Source organism: Carcharodon carcharias, chromosome 18 (genome assembly GCF_017639515.1).
Source record: "Carcharodon carcharias isolate sCarCar2 chromosome 18, sCarCar2.pri, whole genome shotgun sequence".
NCBI lineage: Eukaryota > Metazoa > Chordata > Chondrichthyes > Lamniformes > Lamnidae > Carcharodon > Carcharodon carcharias.
The window spans coordinates 27,344,016-27,366,047 of record NC_054484.1 but is presented as its reverse complement, the minus strand read 5'-3'; the positions used below and the strand labels follow the sequence as shown (position 1 = coordinate 27,366,047).

At 40.5% G+C, this 22,032-nt stretch overlaps 1 protein-coding gene across 1 annotated transcript in view; it reads left to right on the top strand.

Moving 5' to 3' along the window:
• Positions 1 to 304: 304 nt before the first annotated feature.
• Positions 305 to 22,032, top strand: part of LOC121290660 (calcipressin-1-like) — a 76,540-nt gene continuing 54,812 nt past the window's right edge. The window contains exon 1 of the mRNA XM_041211400.1: positions 305 to 795. Coding sequence (XP_041067334.1) covers positions 514 to 795 — 282 coding nt within the window. The 5' untranslated portion in view covers positions 305 to 513. The remainder of the gene's footprint in view (positions 796 to 22,032) is intronic.

The following is a 22,032-nucleotide window of genomic DNA, read 5'->3' as shown; positions in this document are numbered from 1 at the left end:
TTATCCACAGAGAGGATGGGTCATTGTTTTCAGGTTTCAATTAACAATCTGTGAGAGTAGGTTTCTTGAAAATAAAATGTTTCTTCAAGTGGGTTTTTTAAAAAAAAATCAGAGCTAGGAGTGCTCGAGATGTTGTTTATTTGCAGGGGTTGAGTTAGGTGACTGACATTGCTACCAGGTTAAAAATGGCAACATATTTGTACGGTGTTGCCAGTGCTGACGTCCAAGGCAGTAACTTGTTGCGTCGTGTCCTGGTAACTAAGTATCGGCGCAGGGCAGAGGAGCTGGTTTCAGAGGTGGCGGTGAGCGGCTGGATGTTGTTTCAACTCGCAGTCAATTCAACCTCCCACATGATGGGTGGAGGTGGCGGCTGCTGAGGGAGGCAGGGAAGTTGGGGGGGGGAAACGTTCCATCATTCCCCCACCCCCACTCCACTCCGATTAAGAAGGTTGAAAATATTATATATATATTTTTTTCCTTTTCAAAGAAAACAAAAGCTCAGCTGGGAAAATAATGACGGTGGCGAACAGCGGTGACAGCGAGAAGAGAAACTTGGTCAGCGCCGACATGGAGAGAGAACAGGAGATGTTTCCGGGCGCTGCGGACGGCCACTGTTCCGGCTCGAACGGGGAGGTGCAGCCCGAGACTCCGATGGAGGCCGAGCCGCCGGCCGAAGGGGCTGGTAGCTCCGGGCAGCCCCAGCAAGTGCACCTGCGCTCGCAGCTGGACGACCTGCCCACCTCCACCATCGCTTGCAACGTGGACGAGCGGGTGTTCGTGGACGCCTTGTACCGAGTAAGCGCTCCCCCTTTCTATCTGTGCACCGAAACACTAGGCCCCGGAGTCTGAGTCAGTGTGTGTGTGTGAGAGAGAGAGAGAACAGCAGCATTCAGCCAGGCCAGCAGGAAGAATCCAGCTCACTGCTTCATTCACACCTGCCAGGACTTGCTGCTACCGGACAAGGCTTAAAATAAACTATATCTTGTTTATTTTTCCCCTTTTTAAATCCTCATACTTGGTTACAACAACGTCATTAGAGTTATGTAATCTTGCAGCAAAAAAACCCTCATTCTGGTGATTTTGAGAGTATGCAAGGCATAACATGCAAGATAATTCTCTCTTTGAACTATTTCCACTCTCTTCATCTTTTTATACATAAAAGCTCCCAAATGTCTAGTGCCTGTATCGAATAATGCTGCAAGTCTGACATTATTTTTGATTTGCGAATGTAGAACTTTCTGGTACTAAAACTATTGTTCAGGTCATCTATGGAAACATTGATACCTTACTCTAGGCTAGTTAGTGATAATTCGGAAGTGGTATGGGAAGGAAAGATAACAAAGTTAATTTAATGGGAAGTCTTTTTTTCTTCCTCCAGATACTCTTGGTACTAGTTACAGTTTAATATAAAGATTTTTTTTTCATGTTTCGATATTGTACTGGCCCTGGAAACCTGAAAATATGTTTCTGTTTGTGATTCTTATGGATTATCAGCTGTGGGAGCTGAAAGGTTCTTGTCTGTGTGTTTAACCAATATTGGTCAGTGAGTTGAAAATGCACAAGTTCTGTTTTGCCTGAAGATTATCTTGTGCCGTTTGTACAATGTAAACATAAAGTGGATTATTAATTTCATATTTTGTCAGCATGAACCCACATCTATGATGTTCTTAGCTTTTTGCTACCTTTGACCACTATTTCCTAACCCATTGACTAGCTACGCTGAGGATACAATTTGTTTTTCTAGAATGAACTTTCTCTGAATGCATTGCAGGAAAAATTGTACTTAAACCAATATACATTACTACTTCTACTTCTGCAATAAGCTTGGTTCATCGTGTTCCCATTACTAGTGCCACCACTGACCTATAGCTATCAGAATTTCATATTCTCTCCGAACCAGATTTAGAATGAGAGAAACTATATTTGAGCTATTGGATACATTTTACAGCTCAAATGGTCAAAATTATACACACTCACCATTACACTTTATTGAAATCTATTTAATAACCACTGCCGATTAGTTTTAAGTTAGTGCAGTTGAATAAAATAAGATTGGGTATTTTTTTTTTTTAAAAACTCTTCACTTAACTGTAAAGTCTTTGCCACAGGATTTAACATTTTCTGGGCAAGTTTGTTTTATTAGTTGTGATTTTAGTGCTTTATTTTAATTAAGTGCTGTCATAGCACAAGTACCAGTTTCAGACTTGTATCTGCTTAGAATGCTTCAGAGTTGGCAGACGTGTATTTGTTTCACTTTATTCTCCCTGTCAAGCAAAATAAAACTCTGCACAAATGCAAGCAGACATCACAAAACTCAACTTAACCAATGTTTGAATGTCAGTTAAATTTTAATGATGGTGAAGAGCTGATGGGACATTGGGCTCTCTGCCATCATCTTAAAAAGGTTATCGATTCATTTAAAGTTTACTTTGTACTGATTGTGATTATAGTACAGCCAATGCAAGGCAACTGTTTTCGTCCAGTGACCTCACTCCATTTATGGAAATGCAAAATGCCTTTCAGTTCATCTGTTGCACTCCTGCCTGGCTCACATTTTTTGTCCATGTGCAACTGCTCCAGGTTTTGCGTTGTTGCGAACTTATAGTATAACTGGCCTGTGGGGAAAAAACTGGGTTAGCTTAATAATGTCTTGTTCCAAATAACTGCTATGTTGTTATTTAGTGCATTAATTACATTAGTGTACAGTGTACATGTAAAAGCTCTGAGGATCATTCCAAATGCTATTGGAGATCCATAAGTAAAGGAAACAAATAGTAATAACTTAAATATGTGGAGCTTTACTTTTGCGAGTGAGTTGCATCAAAAAGTGCCTTTTTTCACTCTACTCAAATGAGGGAGAATTCCTGCAGGATTATTGGATGTAAACAGCAGCCGACATGGAATCAGAAGGGGAAGATTTGGTCCAATCAAATCTCCTTGACTTTTTTCCTAAATGGACTGTGGAAAGCCCCATGACCTTGTGTTCCGTAATCTTAAAAAATAAATGTAACAGTGGATACAAATTAAAGTGTTGACAATTCAGAATAAAAACTTGGGAAAGGGTAAGGTATTGGTAGATTAGGAAGTAGCATACCACATGTATAAATATCTCAAGGAACAATGTTAGAAACCTTTCAAATTGGTGTTAATGATATGGATTCAGAAACTGAATTTACAGATTATATCAGATTGATTCTAAGAAGTGAGCTTGGAAACTACAAAGAGTTGGGCAAAATGTATGTGGGCAGATTAATCACTAGTGAAATTCAACATGAGAATGTGAAGTACTACAGATAAGAAAGTGAATATGTGAACAGTAAGCCATTCAGCCCAATGACTGTGCCACAATTCAATTAGGTCATGGCTGATCTGAAGCTCAACTTTTGCACCATATTCCCTGATAACTTTAGATTACAAAAATCTTTTTGATCTCCAAATTGATAATTTTAATTGGCTGAGCCTCAAAGCCATTTGGAGAAGAGAGTTCCAAATTTCCAACTTTGTCTGAAAATGTTATTTCTGAGTCACTCCTAAATGGCTGAGTTCTAATTTTAAATTTGTCTTTTTACTCGGGGTTGACCCACCAGAGGAAGTACTTTCTCCGTATATCTACACAATCAAATCGATCATTTCAAACGCCTCAATTAGATCATCCCTCAGCCTCTAAACTCAAGGGAATACATGACAGCATTATGCAACCTGTCCTCATAAGTTAACCAGTTAAACCATGATATTGCTTGGCAAACCTGTGCTGCATCACCTCCAAGGACATTTCTTTTGATTCAGTTCCTAAAACTGAATGCATTACTCCCGACTGAAGCATAATTTCCTCATTTTTTATTCCAATCCTTTTGGAGATAAAAGGCCAAATTTCAATTTATCATTTTTTTGATTGCTATTTGGATGACAGAATTACTTCATGAGTAGTGTTGAAGTAGCTCAGGATGAAGTTGAGGGAGATCTGTTGTGGTGAAATTGACAAACACCTTGGAGACTCTGATACGGTTCTCGATTGTTTACTCGAGTAAACGCTGGGAGAGCCTGCCTTAGTCAATCCAATCTGAGTCAGTACTCGGCCCTCACTTGTCTTTCATATATTTAGTCTCTGTACTTTAGTGACTGAGGATGTGTTCTTCATCACATAGGCTCACAATCTATCACAATAGATGCAAGAAAAACAAAAAATGCTGGGAAAATCTCAGGTCTGGCAGCATACTGTTGACAGGGCCCTTAACCATGTCCCCAATGTAGAGGAGACCAAATGGAGACTGGGTGACTGCTTTACAGAACACCTTCGCTCAGTCCGCAAGAGTGACCCAGACCTTCCTGTCACTTGCCATTTCAACATACCCATTTCAACTGCTATCATGCCCACAAATCCATCCTTGGCCAGCTACAATGTTCTAGTGAAGCCCAACGCAAACTGGGGGAACAGCATCTTATCTTCCTTCCAGGCTTAACATTGATCTCACCAACTTCAGACCATGAACTCTCTTCTCTATCCTCACCTCTTTTCGTCCCCTTTTTTCTACATTCATTTTTTATCTTTTATCCACTTATTTTTACTTTTATTCATTTATTCATTGTTTTATCCCTTTTTATCCCCTCTTCTATCCCCCCACCCCTCCACCTCGCCCAAAAGGTCCATCTGTTACATGTTCATGCTGTTTTTTTCAGAGTGCTGGCCCTTGTTCTGCTATTATCACATCCTGCTTTCTTACCTTTGCTACTATCAGCAACTTTTTTAGACCTTACCATTACCGTTAATGTTCCTTTTCTCCTTTCGTTCATGACATCTTTGTCAATCCCTCCTTTGTCCCCACTATCGCTGGCCTTCCATCCAGCTTCCCCTGCTCCTCCACCCACCCACCACCACCACCATCACCCCTCCCCCCCCTTAATCAGTGTAAATTTTATCACATTTCCACTTCTTTTCTGAAGAAGGGTCATACGGACTCGAAACGTTAACTCTGTTTCTCTCTCCCTGGATGCTGCCAGAGCTGAGTTTTTCCAGCATTTTCTGTTTTTGTTTCAGATTTCCAGCATCCACAGTATTTTGCTTTTACAATAGGTGCAAGGCGTTTCAGATCAACTGTCCCGTTTTGCTGTGTATCTTAGCATTCCAGTGACTGACACCCCGTTATCTTTAATCACTATCATGCTAAGTGTTGTAGATCAACTATCTCGTTTTGCTTAGCATTCTAATGACTGACACCTACCTATCTATAATGGCTGGATTCACACCCGCTTCAGGCTAGTCTGGGTTAGTTTTTGCTGTGAGCTTTGTCTAAGCTATTTTATGTCAGATATCCCAGCAGCCTTTGCTTTACAGACTCATCCCAGATACCTAATTCATGGCTAAAACGAGTGCTGTCATGCTATGCTACTGCTATCCTAGGTTATTCTTGTACACTGTAACAGATTTAAGGGGCCTTATTGGACCCAATATTCAGCAGGCCCAATCATTGCGAAGCAACAATCAGCAGAACAAGTAGAAGGATGAGTGTTCTGGTGTAAAACAAAAAAAAAGGCTACAAGACTGATTCCCAGACTTATGATCAAAGACTGGAAATGTTTGGCCTTCATAAACTTCAGAGATAATCTTGCATGTAACATAGAAAACTTATGGCACAGAAAGTGGCCAGTCAGTCTGTTGTGTTTACGCCAGCCAATAAAGAGCTACATTGCTTAATTTCACTTCCAGGTTTTATTCTGTAACTCTATACATTAGAATACTTTAAGTGTATATCCAAGCATTTTTTAAATATGATGAGGGTTTTCTCTCTCCACCACTATTTCAGGCTGTGAGATCCAGACCCCCACTACCCTCTGTGTGAAAAGATTTCTCAACTCCCCTCTTATCCTGCTAATTACTTTTAAGTTTATTCCTTCTGGTTATTGACCTGCCTCTGCTACGAGAAATAGATCTTTCCTATCTACTCTATCTAGACCCTTTAATGTTATACACCTCAGTTAATTCTCTGCTCAATATTCTCTGTTCCAGAAAGAAACGGCCTCAATCTTCCCTCTGAGCTAAACATTTCCATTCCTGGCAACATCTTCATAAATCTCCTGTGTATCATCTCTAGTGGGGTCACATCCACCAGTACAATGGTGGCCAGAACTATACACAACTATACACAATACTTAAACTGTAGCCTAGTGTTCTTTTATACAGTTCTAACGTGGACCCCCCCCCAATTCTTATATTCTATGTCTCGGCCAATAAATCCCATATACCTTCTTAACCACCTTATCTGTCTGTCCTCCTACCTTCAGGGACCGGTTGATGTGCACTTCAAGGTTCCTCTGTTCTGCTACACCTTTCGGTAACCTACCATTTCTTGTGTATTCCCTGTTTGCTGGCCCCAAATGCATTACCTCACATTTCTTCAGATTGAATTCCATTTGCCATTTTTCTGCCCATCTGACTCGTCTATTGATGCCTTTCTGCAGTCTACAGCTGTCTTCCTCATTATTATCCCCATGACCAATCCTTGTATCATCTGCAAACTTCTTCATTATGCCCCCTGCATTTAAGTATAAGTCATTGATCTAAATCTAAAATCTAAATCATTGTGCAGCTATGAACCTAGTACTGAGTCCTGTGGAGTCCCAATGAAAACAGCCTTCCAGTCACAAACACTCCATCGACTATTACCCCTGCCTCCTGCCACTGAGCCAGTTTTGGATTCAAGTTGCTACTTGCCCTTGGGTGTCCCATGGGCTTTTACTTTTTTGACAGTCTGCCATGTGGAACGTTGTCAAAAGCCTTGCGAAAATATTTGCAGACTACATAACATATACTACCCTCATCAGTCCTCCTTGTTACATCAAAAAAATTCAAACAAGTTGACCTGATTTTTCCTTAACATATCGATACTGACTGTCCTTGATTAATCCATGCCTTTCTAAATCACATTTTCTACTGTCCCTCAGAATAATTTGCCCAACACCCAGGTAAGACTGATTGCCCTGTATTTACTCGGTCTAACCCTTCCTCCCTTTTTAAAACAATGGTACAATGTTGGCAGTCCTCCAGCACCACACCTGTAGCAAGAGAGGATTGGAAAATGGTAGTCAGAATCTGTTTTTTTCTCCCTTTGCCTCTCCTAGCAGCCTGTGATACATTTCATTTGAGGTCTGGTAACTTATCCACTTCCAAAGATGCTAAATTCCTTAATGTTTCCTCTCCCATCCATTATTTCAAGCTCCATCTCCTTAATTACAGTGTCTGCATCATAATCCCCCCCCCCCCACCACCCCAGTTTTGTGAAAACAGACGGAAAGTATTCATTAAAAAACCATTCCCACATTCTCCGCCTTCATGCACAAATTACTATTTTGGCCTCTAATTGGCTCTACACTTTCCTTATCAACATCCTGCTGTTTATATATTTATAAAACATCTTTGGGTTTTCCTTCATTCTACTTGCCAATATTTTTTCATGCCCTCTCTTTGCCTTTGGAAATTCCTTTTTAATTTCACCTCTGCACTTTCTGTAATCCTCTAGGCTATCTGCATATTGAGCTCTTATTATCTGACATAAGCTTACCTTGTTTACCTTATCCTACTCTCTATTCTCTCTGCCATCCAGTGAGGTCTAGATATTGGAATTTCATCCTTTTTCTTGGTGGGAGCATCGTTCTGAACCCTCTCTTTTTTCTTGAATCATGCTGTGTCAGACATTTACCTTCAAGTAAGCTTGTTTTTCCATCCCAGTTTTGTAAAATCTCACCTCAGGTAAGTAAAATTGGCATTTCCTCAATTTAAAACTTTTACTCTTGGTCTTTGTCCTTTTCCAGAACTACATTAAATCTAACTGAATTATGATCAATGCCACTAAAATACTCTCAATGTATCCCTTCCATCTTCCCATCTTCATTCCCTCAAGCTAACTCCAAAATTGCCCCCATTTGTGTTTGCTATGTACTGGCAAAAAAAGGTCCCCCAGAATGTATTTTAAGAATTCTGTGCCCTCTATAACTTTAACACCAATTTTACCTTATGTTATTATTAAAGTAAAATCCCGTACTACTACTACCCTTTAAGCTCCCTCACCTTTCAGCAATTTGCCCACATTTTTACTCTTCACTTACCCCCTGGCTGTATGCTCCGAGCAATACGATTGTCCTCTTTTGGTCCTCATACGGTAGAAGGATAATCAAATAATGTTGTTTTGTCCCTCCTCACAGCTGTAATTGTTTCTTTAATGAATAGTGCAATCCCCCCCCCCCCCCCCCCCCCCCCCACCACCACCACCACCACCTCCTCTTCTATCCAGTCTGAAAACCCTGTTACCAGGAATGTTGAGTCATAGTTCCTGCCCTTTAAGCCATGTTTCAGTAATAGCTATGATATACTTCCAAGTGTCTGTCTGTGCCCTCAGCTTATCAGCCTTACTTACTTAGACTCCTTGCATTGAAGTATATAACACTAATCACCAACCAACTAGTCTGATGTCTATTTTCTAGCCTTTGTTTTCTTTGTCTTCTGAACTCGCTTACTAACTTTCTACCTTCTATTCCCAGTTTTGCTTTATTCTGGATCTATACTCAGGTTCCCACCCCCCAGCCAAGCTAGTTTAAACTCTCCCCAACAGCAGTAGCAAACCCACCCCACTATATCATCAGTCCTGGACCTATTGAAGTGCAACCTGTCTATCTTGTACATGCCCTACCTCCCCCAGTAGTGCTTCCAGTGCCCCAGGAATCTAAAGCCCTCTTTCCTGCACTGCCTCTCTAGCCATGCATTCACCTGCATTATTCTCCTATTTTTGTACTCATGGGAGTGTGGCACTAGAAGTGATCCAGAGATTGCTACCTTTGATGCCCGGTTTATTAATTTCTTTCCTAATACCCTAAAATTTGTCTGCAGGACCTCATCCCTCCTCCTCCTCCTCCTCCCCTCTCTCCCTCTCTCTCTCTCTTCTCTCCACCACCCCCCTCCTGGCCTCTTTCAGAATGCTCTGCAGCAACTCTGATTTCCCTGGCCCTGGCACCATGGAGGCAACATACCATCTTGAATCGATGTCTGCAGCCAGAGAAATATCTGTCTATTTCCTTAGTTGTTGAATCCTCCATCTGTTACTTCTCTGACTTTCCACTTCCTCTTAATTATTTTTTTCATTTTCTATAATTTCTTTTGAGTATTTTGAGCAATAAGCTGTGCCTTTATTATTTATATTGCTTAATTTAAATTACTGGATAACTCCTGTGACTTGCGGGCAATTGGGAACGGCCGGTGACGCCCACATCCCTTCAAAGTATAAAAAAAAATTAAGTGTAAAAAAAAGACCCTTTAAATTGCCAGGGGCATACAGTAAAGTGCGGGGGTGGGGGAAATTATGGCCCACGGGCAGCATCAGGCTCCTGATCCAGCAGAATTCATTCAAGGTAAGTTAACGACCAGAGGTGGGAGTTTCTTGAAGAATGTGGCTGCCATGTTAAAGGATGTCAGTGTGGAGGAGCACAGGTAAGTGTGCATTCAAGATTGCTTGTGAGATAACTGAGGTTTCAATTTGCATTGTGGTTTTCCAAATATACACACTGGAATTTCGATATTTCAACTTATTTTCATTTGGGTTTTAAAACTCTTATTTTGAAAAGTGAAGTTGACTCCATGTTTTGTTTCCCCATTTTTCTCATTTCCTCATTTTACGGTGCTGATTCTTGTTGAAGCCTAGTGCGGTGGGTGCTGGCAGTCCTTCAGTACCTTTTCAGGGCAACCAGTTCTTATAAGCACTGTGCTTGTTGGTTGGCTGAGTTCCCAAATATCTGCAAGGTGACCAAAACATCCTTCTTTTGTTCAGCCCCACCTGTGTGCGAACACAGGTTTTCCCTGTTGGAATACAACACATCTCACTACCGATCCCAGTTAACTGACCAGCCTCGCAGCTCCTTAATGCGGGTTTCTGCAACAAGAATGACACCGAACTCTGAGGCAATAGTAAAGAGGGGTGACCAACTGCATTGTTCTCATTAAGTCAAGAGGATATGAAAAAGGGCTGTGTTTGGTTTATTTATTGTAATGCATGGTTATGATATAATTATAATAATGGTTTTATGTTTAATTCTTTAATCCTTGAGCATTTATGCCCCCCAACTGCCTGCAATGTCCATACCTAGATGTGGCCCACCAGCTGAACAGATCCTATTCCAGAGAGATAAGCAAATAACCTAGGCTGACGCTTATGTGAAATATTGGGAGAGTACGGTACTATTTTTTTTGAGACTTTAAGCTGATTAAACTCTCAGGTGGACAACAAAGACCCAGTGGCTTTAGCAATAGAAGAGTAGAGGATCTCTCCCTGGGCAATATTTATCTATCAACCAACAGAAAGCAGGTTAGCTGGTCATTTATCTTCCTGCTGTTTGTGGGAACTTGCATATTGGTTGATGCACTTCCTTACAACAGTGACTACGTTTCAAAAGTACTTAATTGTGTTAGTTGTGAGGCTTTTTGGGTCATCCTGAGGACTTGACATGTGATTCTACTTGTTTTTCCTGAGCTGGGGTGGATTGAGTCCTTTCCTCATCTGCAACTCTCGTGTCAGTGTCTCTAGGCAGTCATAAGTGAACTGATGAACAGCCCCAATGTTGTAGTCCATAATCACAGAACTGCCTTTGTCAGCCTCTGCCCAGCCCTTGAGCAAGAACGGGTGTGACTACAATCTACATTTGTGAAAATTGTGCTTTTATAGATCAAATGGCAATTTTGTTCTTTGTTAATTCTTTAATGTGATGAATGGTATCTGAATTTTCAGACCCGTATTTGGCCTATGGACCTGAATAATAGATGAGGCAAATTAGCTTTACAGTAATTTGCAAAAGTGAAATGGCTTTCATGACAAAATTATGTTTTCTGTTTCTTATACCAGAAAATGTTACAGACTCTCCTTTGTAATGTTTTTATATGATGATCTAGTAAAATACTGTAATATCTATTATGTATGACTTCATTAAAGCTGCATGGCGCCACAGTTCAGCTAGTTCTCAAGGTAGTCGTCCTTTAAAGAGGAAATCATTTGGTGGATAATCCTTTGCCAGAAGCATTTTTTCTTAATTCTTTCAGGGGATGTAGGTGTCACTGGCTAGGTCAGCATTTATTGCCCATCCCTAATTGCCCTTGTTCAGAGGGCATTTAAAAGTCCACCACATTGCCATGGATCTGGAGTCACATGTAGGCCAGACCAGATAAGGACAGCAGATTTCCTTCCCTAAAGGACAACCAGATGGGTTTTTATGACAATCAGCAATGGTTTCATGATGATCACCAGACTTCTAATTCCAGATTTTTATTGAATCCAAATTTCGAACCTGGGTCTCTGAAATGCTAGTCCAGTGGCAATACTACTTTGCCACTATCTCTCCCACTCTATGCAGACAAGGACAGGATCCGATAGTGTTTTACGCAGTCCAGCCAGCAGGAAAGAAACTATGATTCATTCTTTAAAAAAGTTAAAAGTACAGTAAGCTTTGTGTTATCCAGCACATTACCAACCGGAATTCTCTACTAACTGGGATTTCTGATGTTCCCCTAATACGACTTGTCACTTTACCAACCGGAAGCAATTAGGAAGTTATCTGGAACCCATACCTATATTCTATTAATTTATACTTTGATTTATGTTTTCATGTTGAAGATTATAAGTAAAAAGAATACTGTTCTTTACTTCCTCAATACATGCATATTAGTTCATGCTACAAGTATTGTGCTGTATTCCATTGGTAAATGGAACTTTCCATTAACCAGCACCACCCATTCTCCATGCATGCCAGTTAATAAAGATTCTACTTTAACAGGTTAAAAAATGACGTCAATACTGTAGATTTCACTCCTTTACAGAACTTCATACATCTTTCACAGCTTGAAGAATAACAATTTGCTGAGAAGATGTTTCCCCCTGTTGGGGAGTCTGGAACTAGGGGCCACGGTTTCAAAATTAGTGATCTCCCATCTAAGATGGAGATGAATAGAACTTTTCTCTCAGAGGGTCGTTACTCTGTGGAACTCTCTTAAACAGAGAGCAGTGGATGCTGGATCACTGAATATATTCAAGGCTGAGTTGGATAAATTTTTGATAGACAAGCTTCAATGGTTATAGGGGGGTGGGTGAGGGGGGGTGATAGACAGAAGAGTGAAATTGATCCACAAGCAGATCAGTATTGATCTTATTGAATGGCAGAGCAGGTTCGGGTTGAGTGGCCAACTCTTGTTCCTAATTCCTGTGTTCCTGAAACTTGGATGTGTATTAAACAGTGAGGAAGATAGTTATAGGCTTCAAGAGAAAGACATGCTGGTGGAATAGGCAGACACATTGCAGATAAAATTCAACACGGAAAAGTGTATGGTGGTACATTTTGGTGTAAGGAGAGGCTATAGTGCTAAATGGTACAATTTTAAAGGGGGTGTAAGAAGACAGAGACGTGGGGGTGTTTTGCATAAGTCTTTGAAGGCAGGTTAACATAGCAGTTAATAAAGCCTTTGGAGCCTTGGGTTTTATAAATAAAGGTATGGAGCACAAAACTGGGAAATTATGTTAAAGTTATATAAAGCACTTGTTTGACCCCAGCTGGAATATTGTGTCCAATTCTGGACACCATGCTTTTGGAAGGACATAAAGGGTTTGGAGTGGAGACACGAGATTTACTTGAATGGTTCCAAGAATTAGTGGTTATGGTTATTTGAATAGATTGGAAGAGCTGGGGTTTTCCTTCGAGCAGATATGGCTGAGGAGATTTGGTAAAGGTATTTAAAATCATGAAGGGTTTAATTTAGATTAAATAACGTGAAACTCTGACCATTGGGTAAAAATAACCAGAGGGTATAGATTTAAGATGATTGTCAAAAGAACCAAGTGATGCGTGGAAAAAGTTCTTTACCCTGTCGTGTGTGTTATAATGATAAGAAGGGCACCAATCGCTCATAAGGGATTGTGCAAAATGCGTTGAGAGTTTATTTATTAATTCTAGGCAGATGTGTACAGGTATACATGGACGGAATGCTTGAGGACATCAGAGCTGTATATCTGTGTTCCGCTGCAGGCCGAAGTGAAACTGAGGCTAAATCACATGACACACTTCCCTTAAAGTGATGGCATGTTGCTATCCCTTAAAGGCATATTACAATGTATGCAATGAGTGGTTAGGATTTGGAATGCACTGCCTGAAAGGGTGGTGAATGCAGATTCAATAGTAACCTTCAAAATGGAATTGAATAAAAACTTGGGGAAGACACTGCAGGGATACAGAGAGAATCGGGAAGTGGGACTGACTGAATTGCTCTCTGGATTAAATGGTGTGGTCTCAGTGAGCTGAATGAACTGTGTGTATGCTGCTCTAGCCTAAGAACACCATCCCACTGAAATTCAGCCAGGAGTAAATTTATAAATAATTTATAAACCTAAAGTTACCTATTGAACAGTGTTATGATCCTTGGCCAGGCCCCAGGTCATCAGAGGAGATCTGGCATTTTGTTTAAAGTAGATGATGTTTGAGATTCAAGATGCTTATTATGTGAATAAAGCCACAAGATTCCATGGGTTTGGAACAAAACTAAACTTCAGAAAGCTAAAACAATCTACAATATCTATCTACTCTAACGTTCAGAGTAAATATGACATACATGTGAATTAACAGGCAAACTGTAATCAGACACACCACACAACACAATAAATGACATATGCGACCAAACCAAACTCCATGGATTTCTCAACAACTCAGCCAGACGTTGTCACATTGTGAATCAGCCAATTTCACTGAAACTCTGTCTTTCTGATGAGGGTTTCCAACCTCCACATTTGAAGTTGTTGCCTTGGAATTCTCTCCCGAAAGTTACACACACTCGAGTCGGCTTCAACAATGGCTCACCTCGTAGGGTTTCAACCTCCCCTTCCGTGATTCCTTTCTCCTGGATTTCCAAGTGTACTCGAGCATCATCTTACAAGCACCAGGTCGTGATATGGCCATAGGTAACTTTAGGTTGATAAATTATTTATAAATTTACTCCTGGCTGAATTTCAGTGGGATGGTGTTCATAGAATAGAACTATTCTGTCTATTCAGCCAATTGAGACCACACCACAGAATTTCAAACCTTCGGCCACGCCAAGCAGAACACCACGGCTCTAAAGGGGTACTTTTGGCCCAGCGGTTCTCAGTACAGTGTAACCAACCTTCTGCTGCCTTCTCGGAACCTCAGGGTTCTCATGAGCCCACTTCACTTAAAGTCTGACCCTGCAGCTCTTTCTTTAATTTGGAGCCTGTTTCTCTGCTCTTTTCTCTTAACTTTATTGGAACCTGTTTCTGTCCCCTGTCTTTTATCCCTGTCTCTGGGGCACTTGCTGGGAATCTTTCCCTATCACTCTCTCCCTTGACCTTTACCTGGGACACTTGCTGCTCGTGGCACTCAGCACCCGGTCATTGACCCAGGTTTTCACGCCATTCTATTTTTTTGCAATGCACAGGCATGCAGGGCTGGCCCTGGGCTTGAAGAACATAAAAAGGCTAGTACTGCACATGTGCAGCCGGTTCCCAGCCGGCAGCACAATGGTCATTGGGACTTGGCGTTCCCAACCTCTGAACTCAGCAAGGTAAATATAGCTTTCATCACAACAACGAAATTCGATTTTTCTTTCCCACAAATGGAAAGACTTTCTTTACATCTACCCTATTAAACCCTTTGATTATCTTAAAGACTTCCATTTTTTTTGCCAGTGTTCCGATCCTGTTAAGAACCATTAACATTTAAAGAAGAAATCCAAACCCCCAGACAGAACTACCCCAGAAGATTTCAAGGTTTTAAAAAAAGCAAATTTTATTAAAGAAATTAAACAAAGTAAGCACTATTAACTTAACACTTAGCTTATAAAGACTTATGCTCTAAACTCAGGTCTATTTTCTGTTTCCTTCTCAAGAGTTCCTTTATCTTTTGAAATCTTTTAAGGCTCATTCACTTTTCCTGAGACCAACTCAAAAGGTATATCACCGCTCTCCAGAATTCAATCCTGATCTCTCTTCAGTATTCCAGCTATTTGCCGAGGTACAAGATTTCATGTGGGTCTTTCTGTTGGGACACGACTCTGGATCCAACAGGTCAAACACAGGCCTCCCCGTGACTCCTGCGCAGTGGCTTAAAACATCAGAAAATACTCTTGGTTTCCAAACATCAACAAGTTTTGCCTGCTGGTTATACACTAACTGAATTCACAGAGATAAACTCAAAACAAAGAATCACACTAAGCTCCATGCATCCCCATGGCTATGTGACACATACAGCCTGTTCCCAGGTAGAAATGCAAATTAACTATATTTTAATTTCAAAGTTTTCCTTAATTTTGGGAAACCACATGAATAACTTGTATATTTTAATGGAATAGCTCCAGACATCATGCCACCTATTCTTTAGCTAAGTAACAGATCTGCCTTTTTATGATCTTACCTTTTTAGCAGTTCACTTCTTAAGTCAACATAACCCCAAAGCTTTAAGTGTAATAAACTCCCAAGCATTTTTGAATTGCATTTACTTCAGGGTTGTTCATCAATTTCTACCATTAAAGTTTAATTCCTGAAGCTCAAAGTTATATTCTAAAAAATATTAATTATGAACTAGATATTTGTAGCACTAGAAAAAAACAGCCCCAGTCTGCTCAGATTTCCCTGATAAGTATATCCTCTTAGTTTTTGTATAATCCTTGTGAATCTTTTGTGCTCTACCAGATTGACTATCCAAGATCTGACTTGATCTTCAAACAAAAATAGATTGATGCAGTTTCCTTTTTGTTCATACCACAAGAATCCACAGCAAATATACAATTGAATGGGAACTTCTGATCTACGGCAGACATGTCCTCTGAAGAGAGATGCACACTGAACTTGGCATCATTCCACGCTACTCTGAGCTGCCTCAAATTTCAGAGCCTAGTCAGATCCCAGGGAGATTCAATATGAATCATAATTAACATTTGTAGCCCCTTTAATTGAGATCTGTGGTGATCCAGCATTTGCTCTATCATGCAATAGCAGTTGACCTACTTCTGCAACAAAGATAGAATCATAAAGTTTACGGTACAGAAAGAGGCGACTTGGCCCATCGCGTGTGTGCTGGCTCAGAAACAAGCCACCCAACCTAATCCCATTTTCCAGCATTTGGCCTGTAGCCCTGTAGGTTACAGCACTTCAGGTATAGAGATAAGATATGAGCTAACAACTTGAGGACATGAATGTTTGATAACAGCAGCAATAAAGTAGAGAACTTCAATTCTATTGCTCACTATCCCTCTGGTTCTGTCAAGTGGTGGGAAGCCTCCTAATCTTTTCCTGTGTGCACAAAAAGAGCACTGGGAATAAGTGCTTTGGCTTAAGATATCACAAAATCATCATCACCAGCCTGTGTTTTAACAAACACTGATATAATCCAACATTTTTTTTAAAAAGTTAAATTTAACACAGACCCTCAATACTGACTAACCACTTAAGGTCAGTTTCTGAATAGTTGATTGTACACGTTCCCTGACCTTCAAGGGAAAGACAACTAAAGCTGGACACATTCTAAAATGGTGCTGTCACTAGGTTTATTTAGTGTATTGGCTTAAAAAAAAGCTTAAAGCCAAGAGGCTTTGATATTGAGCTGTGTGCTTCTTACGTAATACTCTTAATTCATCATTTCATATTGCTGTACTGGCAGCAGCAGACCTGTGAGTATTCATCCCTCACAGCCAAAGCAGGACTTTAGTTCATTATCAGGATTTTTCCTTACAAAGTTCTTTCCTGATCACCAACTCACAAAATGAAAGGAAGGCTACATGCTATTGGACTATTCATATGTATGTATGTACGGACTAAGTTCAGTTTAATCCTGTAACCATTGGGCTCTATCAAAACCAACAGGTGGCCAGTCTGTGAAGACTGCACATTCAGTTTTGTGAACTACCTTCAAAACCGATCTCTCAAACCCAGGCTGGATTCCCACTCATATATATATCATTTCAAAGTTAACTGATTTACAGCAATCAGTTTAAGTATCCTCTGTACTAGACTGCTTGTGTACCCTCAACTGTGCCATAGGCAGTGCAACCACAGATTTATCACCATCTTCAACTTTGAGCTGGAAGTCGATCCTGTGGAACCAGTAACACAGCCTAATATAAAAGCAAAATACTGAGAAGACTGGTTCCAAAGAGGAGTCGTTGGACTTGAAGCTTTAACTCTGTTTCTCTCTCCACAGATGCTGCCAGACCTGCTGGGTATTTCCAGTACTGTTTGTTTTTATAACACATGCAGTCTTTTATTTTCACTCCCAATTCTTTTGGAGAATATTGGCTTCATTTTATCCATAATGAAAACATGGCATTTGAAAAACCAAATTAGCACTTTGTACTAAATCAATCTTTATTTCCTTACGCCTGGGACATCCCATTACTGAAGATCAAACCAACAAAATGATAAAGTAATCATTACCTCTTAAAACATGATGAATTGGTAATTCTTGGGCCACAGATTGACCACCCCCAGTATTCTTGTTCCATCTTTCATATAACATTTATGTCAGCCTGTACATTATACATCAATACATTAAATATCTGCAAAATGAACAAACATATACACAATTACACAGCTAAGCGAATGTGGGTAACTAATTTAAGCAACCCCACTTTTTAAAAATTCTCACCCGTGTTTTCAAATCCCTTTATGTCCTTGCTCCTCCCTATCTCATTAATCTCCTTCAGCCCCACAACCCTCATGAGATATCTGCACTCCTTCAATTCTGGCCTCTTGCATCTCTTTAATTTTAATTGCTCTATTGTTGATGGATGTGCTTTCAGCTGCTTAAGGCCTAAGCTCTAGAAATAAACATCTCTGCCTCTAGCTATCTTTCCTCATTAAAGATGCTCTTTAAAATCTACCATCATCTGCCCTAATATCTCCCTATATGGCTCTCTGTCATGTTTTGTTTGGTAACGCTCCTTGGAACATGGCACTATCTAATTCAAGTTGTTGTTGCTACACAGCCTGATGGTACCTATCCTTCTACTATCCAAAGACTGTAAGGATGCCCTAAGATTCAGTAAGTTAATTGTAGTGGGTATGTTAGCCCAGTGGTTATGGATACTGGACCAGCAACCCAAAGGATGAGTTCAAATAATCCCATGATTTCGATAAACCTGGTAAATTATGGGCTGGCACCAGAAAAATTACTATAAAAGCTGCCTGATTGCCATGAAAACTGAATGAGGTTTACTGATAAATTTTTGAAAGTGTCTGGTCATATCTGATCCACATGTCACTCCAGTCCCACGATACATAGTGTCATAGAGCTAACAGCAGGGAAAGAGGCCCTTTGGCCCGTCGTGTCCATGCTGGTCATCAATCCCCTATCTACTGTAATCTCACTTTCCAGCACTTGGCCTGTAGCTTTGTATGCTATAGAATTTCAAATGTTCATCTAAATACTTCTTAAATGTCAGGAGGGTTCCTGCCTCTACCACCCTTTCAGGCAGTGAGTTCCAGATAGCCCCCACCCTCTGGCTGAAAAAAAAGTTTTCCTCAAATCGCCTCTAAACCTCCTGCCCCTTACCTTAAATCTATGGCCCTGGTAGTTGTTATTATTACACGGTTGACTTTTTTGCAAGAGAGCTAAGATGGGCAATAAGCACTGCTTTACATATATCATCTATGTCCCAAGAACAAATATTTAAAAGAAAATCAAACCTGGGCAATGATCTAATGACCAATTTCTGGTGCATCAGTTGTTCATAGGAATGGTCTTTGGCATTGCACTTGAGAGAACAATTGGGTAAAACTTGCAATAGAAGGTTCACTCGACTGATTCCTGCGATGCGGGGGTTAACTCATGAGGAAAGGTTGGGCCTGTATCTATTGGACTTTAGAATAATGAGAGGTGATCTTATTGAAACATACAAGATCCTGAGAAGAATTGACAGGGTGGAATGTTGAGAGGATGCTCCCCTTGTGGGAGAGACTAGAACTAGGGAACACAGGTTAAAAGTAAGGGGTCTGCCATTTATGTTGAAATGAGAATTTTTTTCTGTAGGTTGACCTGTGGAATTCCCTTCTTCAGAGAGCAGTGGGGGCAGGGCCATTGATTATCTTTAAGGCTGATTTAGAAAGATACTTCATTGACAAGGGAGTCAAAGGGTATAGGGGCTAGATAGGAAAGTAAAGTTGAGGCCTCAATCAGAATAGCCAATAGCGATTTCCAGCCCCAGGGCTCACCTCCATAACGCTGTGATCCTTTCTAGTAAACCTCTTCCATTTCCCCCCCACCCCACCCATTTCTATTGGCAGTTGTGCCTTCAGCCACCTAAGCCCTATGGACAAGAATTTGCTCTTTCCCTTTTAAAGCCCTCTGTAAAACGTATCCCTTCAACCAAATTTTTGATCACGGTTCCTAATATCACCTTCCTTTGCTTGCTATCCATTTTTTTAACCTTGTGCCCTTTGTGAAGTGCTTTGGGACATGTTTATATGTTAGGGGTGCTATATTAAAGCAAACTTTAAAAAGGCTAAGAGAAGTTAGTTCACTGCCTCGCCCCCACCGTTATCGTGCACACCAGGTCAGCTAACTTTTTCGTATGCTTCAGATTATTTGTTTTTTTCTTGTCAGTGCAAGAAGGTTTGAGCCCTGAATCGGAAACCAGTTTTTGTGAAAGCAGCAATTTTGCAGCGTACAAAAGTGAGGTAGGGACATGTGGGTAAATGTCAACTTGTTCCATTTGCATGCAGTATAATCTCTTAATGTTAGCAGTGCTTCTCTGACTCTAGAGGGACACCTTCACATGCAGTTTGTTCCGAGCTATTAACTCTTAAAACTTAAAAATATTGGAAATCTGAATCAAAACCCTGAAAGTACATGACTGACCAGGCAGCATCTGTACAAAGGAAATATGTTTTTAACATTTTGGATATTATCCTTCGTCACAACTGAAAAGTAAAATCCTTCAACCTTGAGGGCAGAGGGGAAAAACAAATACTTGAACCAGAGGTTAATTTTTGCAAGTGAAGTGTTGCAAAAAGCAATGGTCCTTTCAGCCCACTTCTAAGCTTGACAGCATTGTTCATTGTTTACAGCTATTTCTGGAGGGCTGGCTTGGTAATATTTTTGTCACCGTGGATGAGTGTTTCAAGATATGAAACATTTTCCTCCTCTTGTTTTCTCTTTTGGCACTCACAGCTATATTGGAAATATCTAGGTCAGGCACACTATTGGTTTTCTGTTGAACTATTTTCTACCCAACCATACTTTCAGTCTGATGGCAAAGATTGAATCCATGGAATTCAGGTCAACTTTACAGCAACAAAAATTGGACTGAAACGTGATTTTTAAGAGATTTTTTTTTTTGTTTAAAATCAGTCTAATGAGTTCCAGTGCCATTTGGGACTAACCAAACTGTCTCGTCTTACCATGGAAGTTTGTTTATGTTGTCTTGCATCTTGTTAGATTTAGTGAGGGGGTGGGAAGGTGATAAGAAAACTTTTGCTTGCCTGTAGAACTTCACAAGATTCAGTTAAGATTTTTTTATGTTTTCCTATAAAATAAACTTGCTGGAATCTTGCCATGGCCTTAAGAGTAGTAGCGTTGCCTCAGTAACATTATTCACTCTAATTTCCTTTTGTTACTAAGTGACCTCGAAACTGCACCGGTCTGTACCCATCACCAAGTGACTCATTGGGGAGGTTACATTTTCCTGTATTAGTTGATAACTCCTCAGTCAGCAGCAATGGCTGCTACACCCAGCCTCAGTGTTTTGGGTTGGGGGGTGGGGAGGAGAAAGAGCACAATACAGCATCACAGCCAAGCCTTATCCTGTTCATACAAGCGGCATTTGGTGTTTAAAAAGTGTGAACCGTGGTTGCTTCTTCACGTCCCTATGAAATCTAGTAAGGAACTTAGCAGACACAAAGTTGACTCTTGGGACATGCAAGAATGCCTAAACCCGTATAGATGTGTTATTGTAAACCTATTGTTAAAATCTCCTTAGAGACTAATAGCCTGAAAAGAAAGGAATCCACAAACAAATCCACAATAAAAGGAATCACCGGACAAATTTCACTTTTAAAACTTTTACTGCAGTAGTCAAACTCCGATTCAACATAAAATTAAGCATGCATTAACAGACAAATGCCATTTCATTACCAACTATGAATCTCACATTAAATAATAAATGCAACAAAGTTATGTCTCAAGTACGAGCATTCCCCTTCATCGTGCACGGCTTTATGTAGCTGCAGAGTTCCACAATATGCTGCTCTTTATTTGCGCAGGTTAGGTCTAGAGTCATATCCAACAACAGCGTTCACCCCTGAGTTCCACAGGTACGATTATCTACAACAACCTTCTCTCCCTTGGGTCATGGCAGTCCTGATGGTGTAGCTTCCTAGAATCCCTTTTCAACAGACCGTTCAATATCGCCCTGGTTCACAGTTTGGTCTGTTCTGGTAAAACACCCAGCTCTTTCGTGACTTTGAGCTATATCTACAGCTTCCCACTTTTGAGACTGTTTGTTTTCACCAGCTCACACAGATCCTGTCTCCATTTCTGCCAAACAAAAATACTGACTCCTTCCTAAGAGAGATTTGATTCCTCTCCTCAGCAGGATCTGTATGTTCTGCTGCTGGCCACCAGCTGTACCCCAAAGCCCCCATTTAGATTTTGTTTGTATTTTTTTAATCTTTCATCCCCATAGCAACCTCAACCAGAGTCCAACTTCTCAGAAACTATGTCATAGCCAGGAAATCCAATTACCCATCTTTCCAGAATTCCCCTTAGTCTCATTCTAGTTTAAAAGGATATCTATCAAATACAATCTGTTTTGCAAAGTGCAGAGTTTGTCACACTCTCCATACAACACAGAGAAAAGGGCCTTTTGATCCTGATTTTTTAAAACCTAAACTTTTGGCTTTCTTGATCTTCTGCTTCATGTGTGTGCCAGCCTTGGCTCAGATGGTAGCATACCCACCTCTGAATACAAGGCTCTGTTCAAGCCTCATTCCAGGACTTGAGCACAAAAAT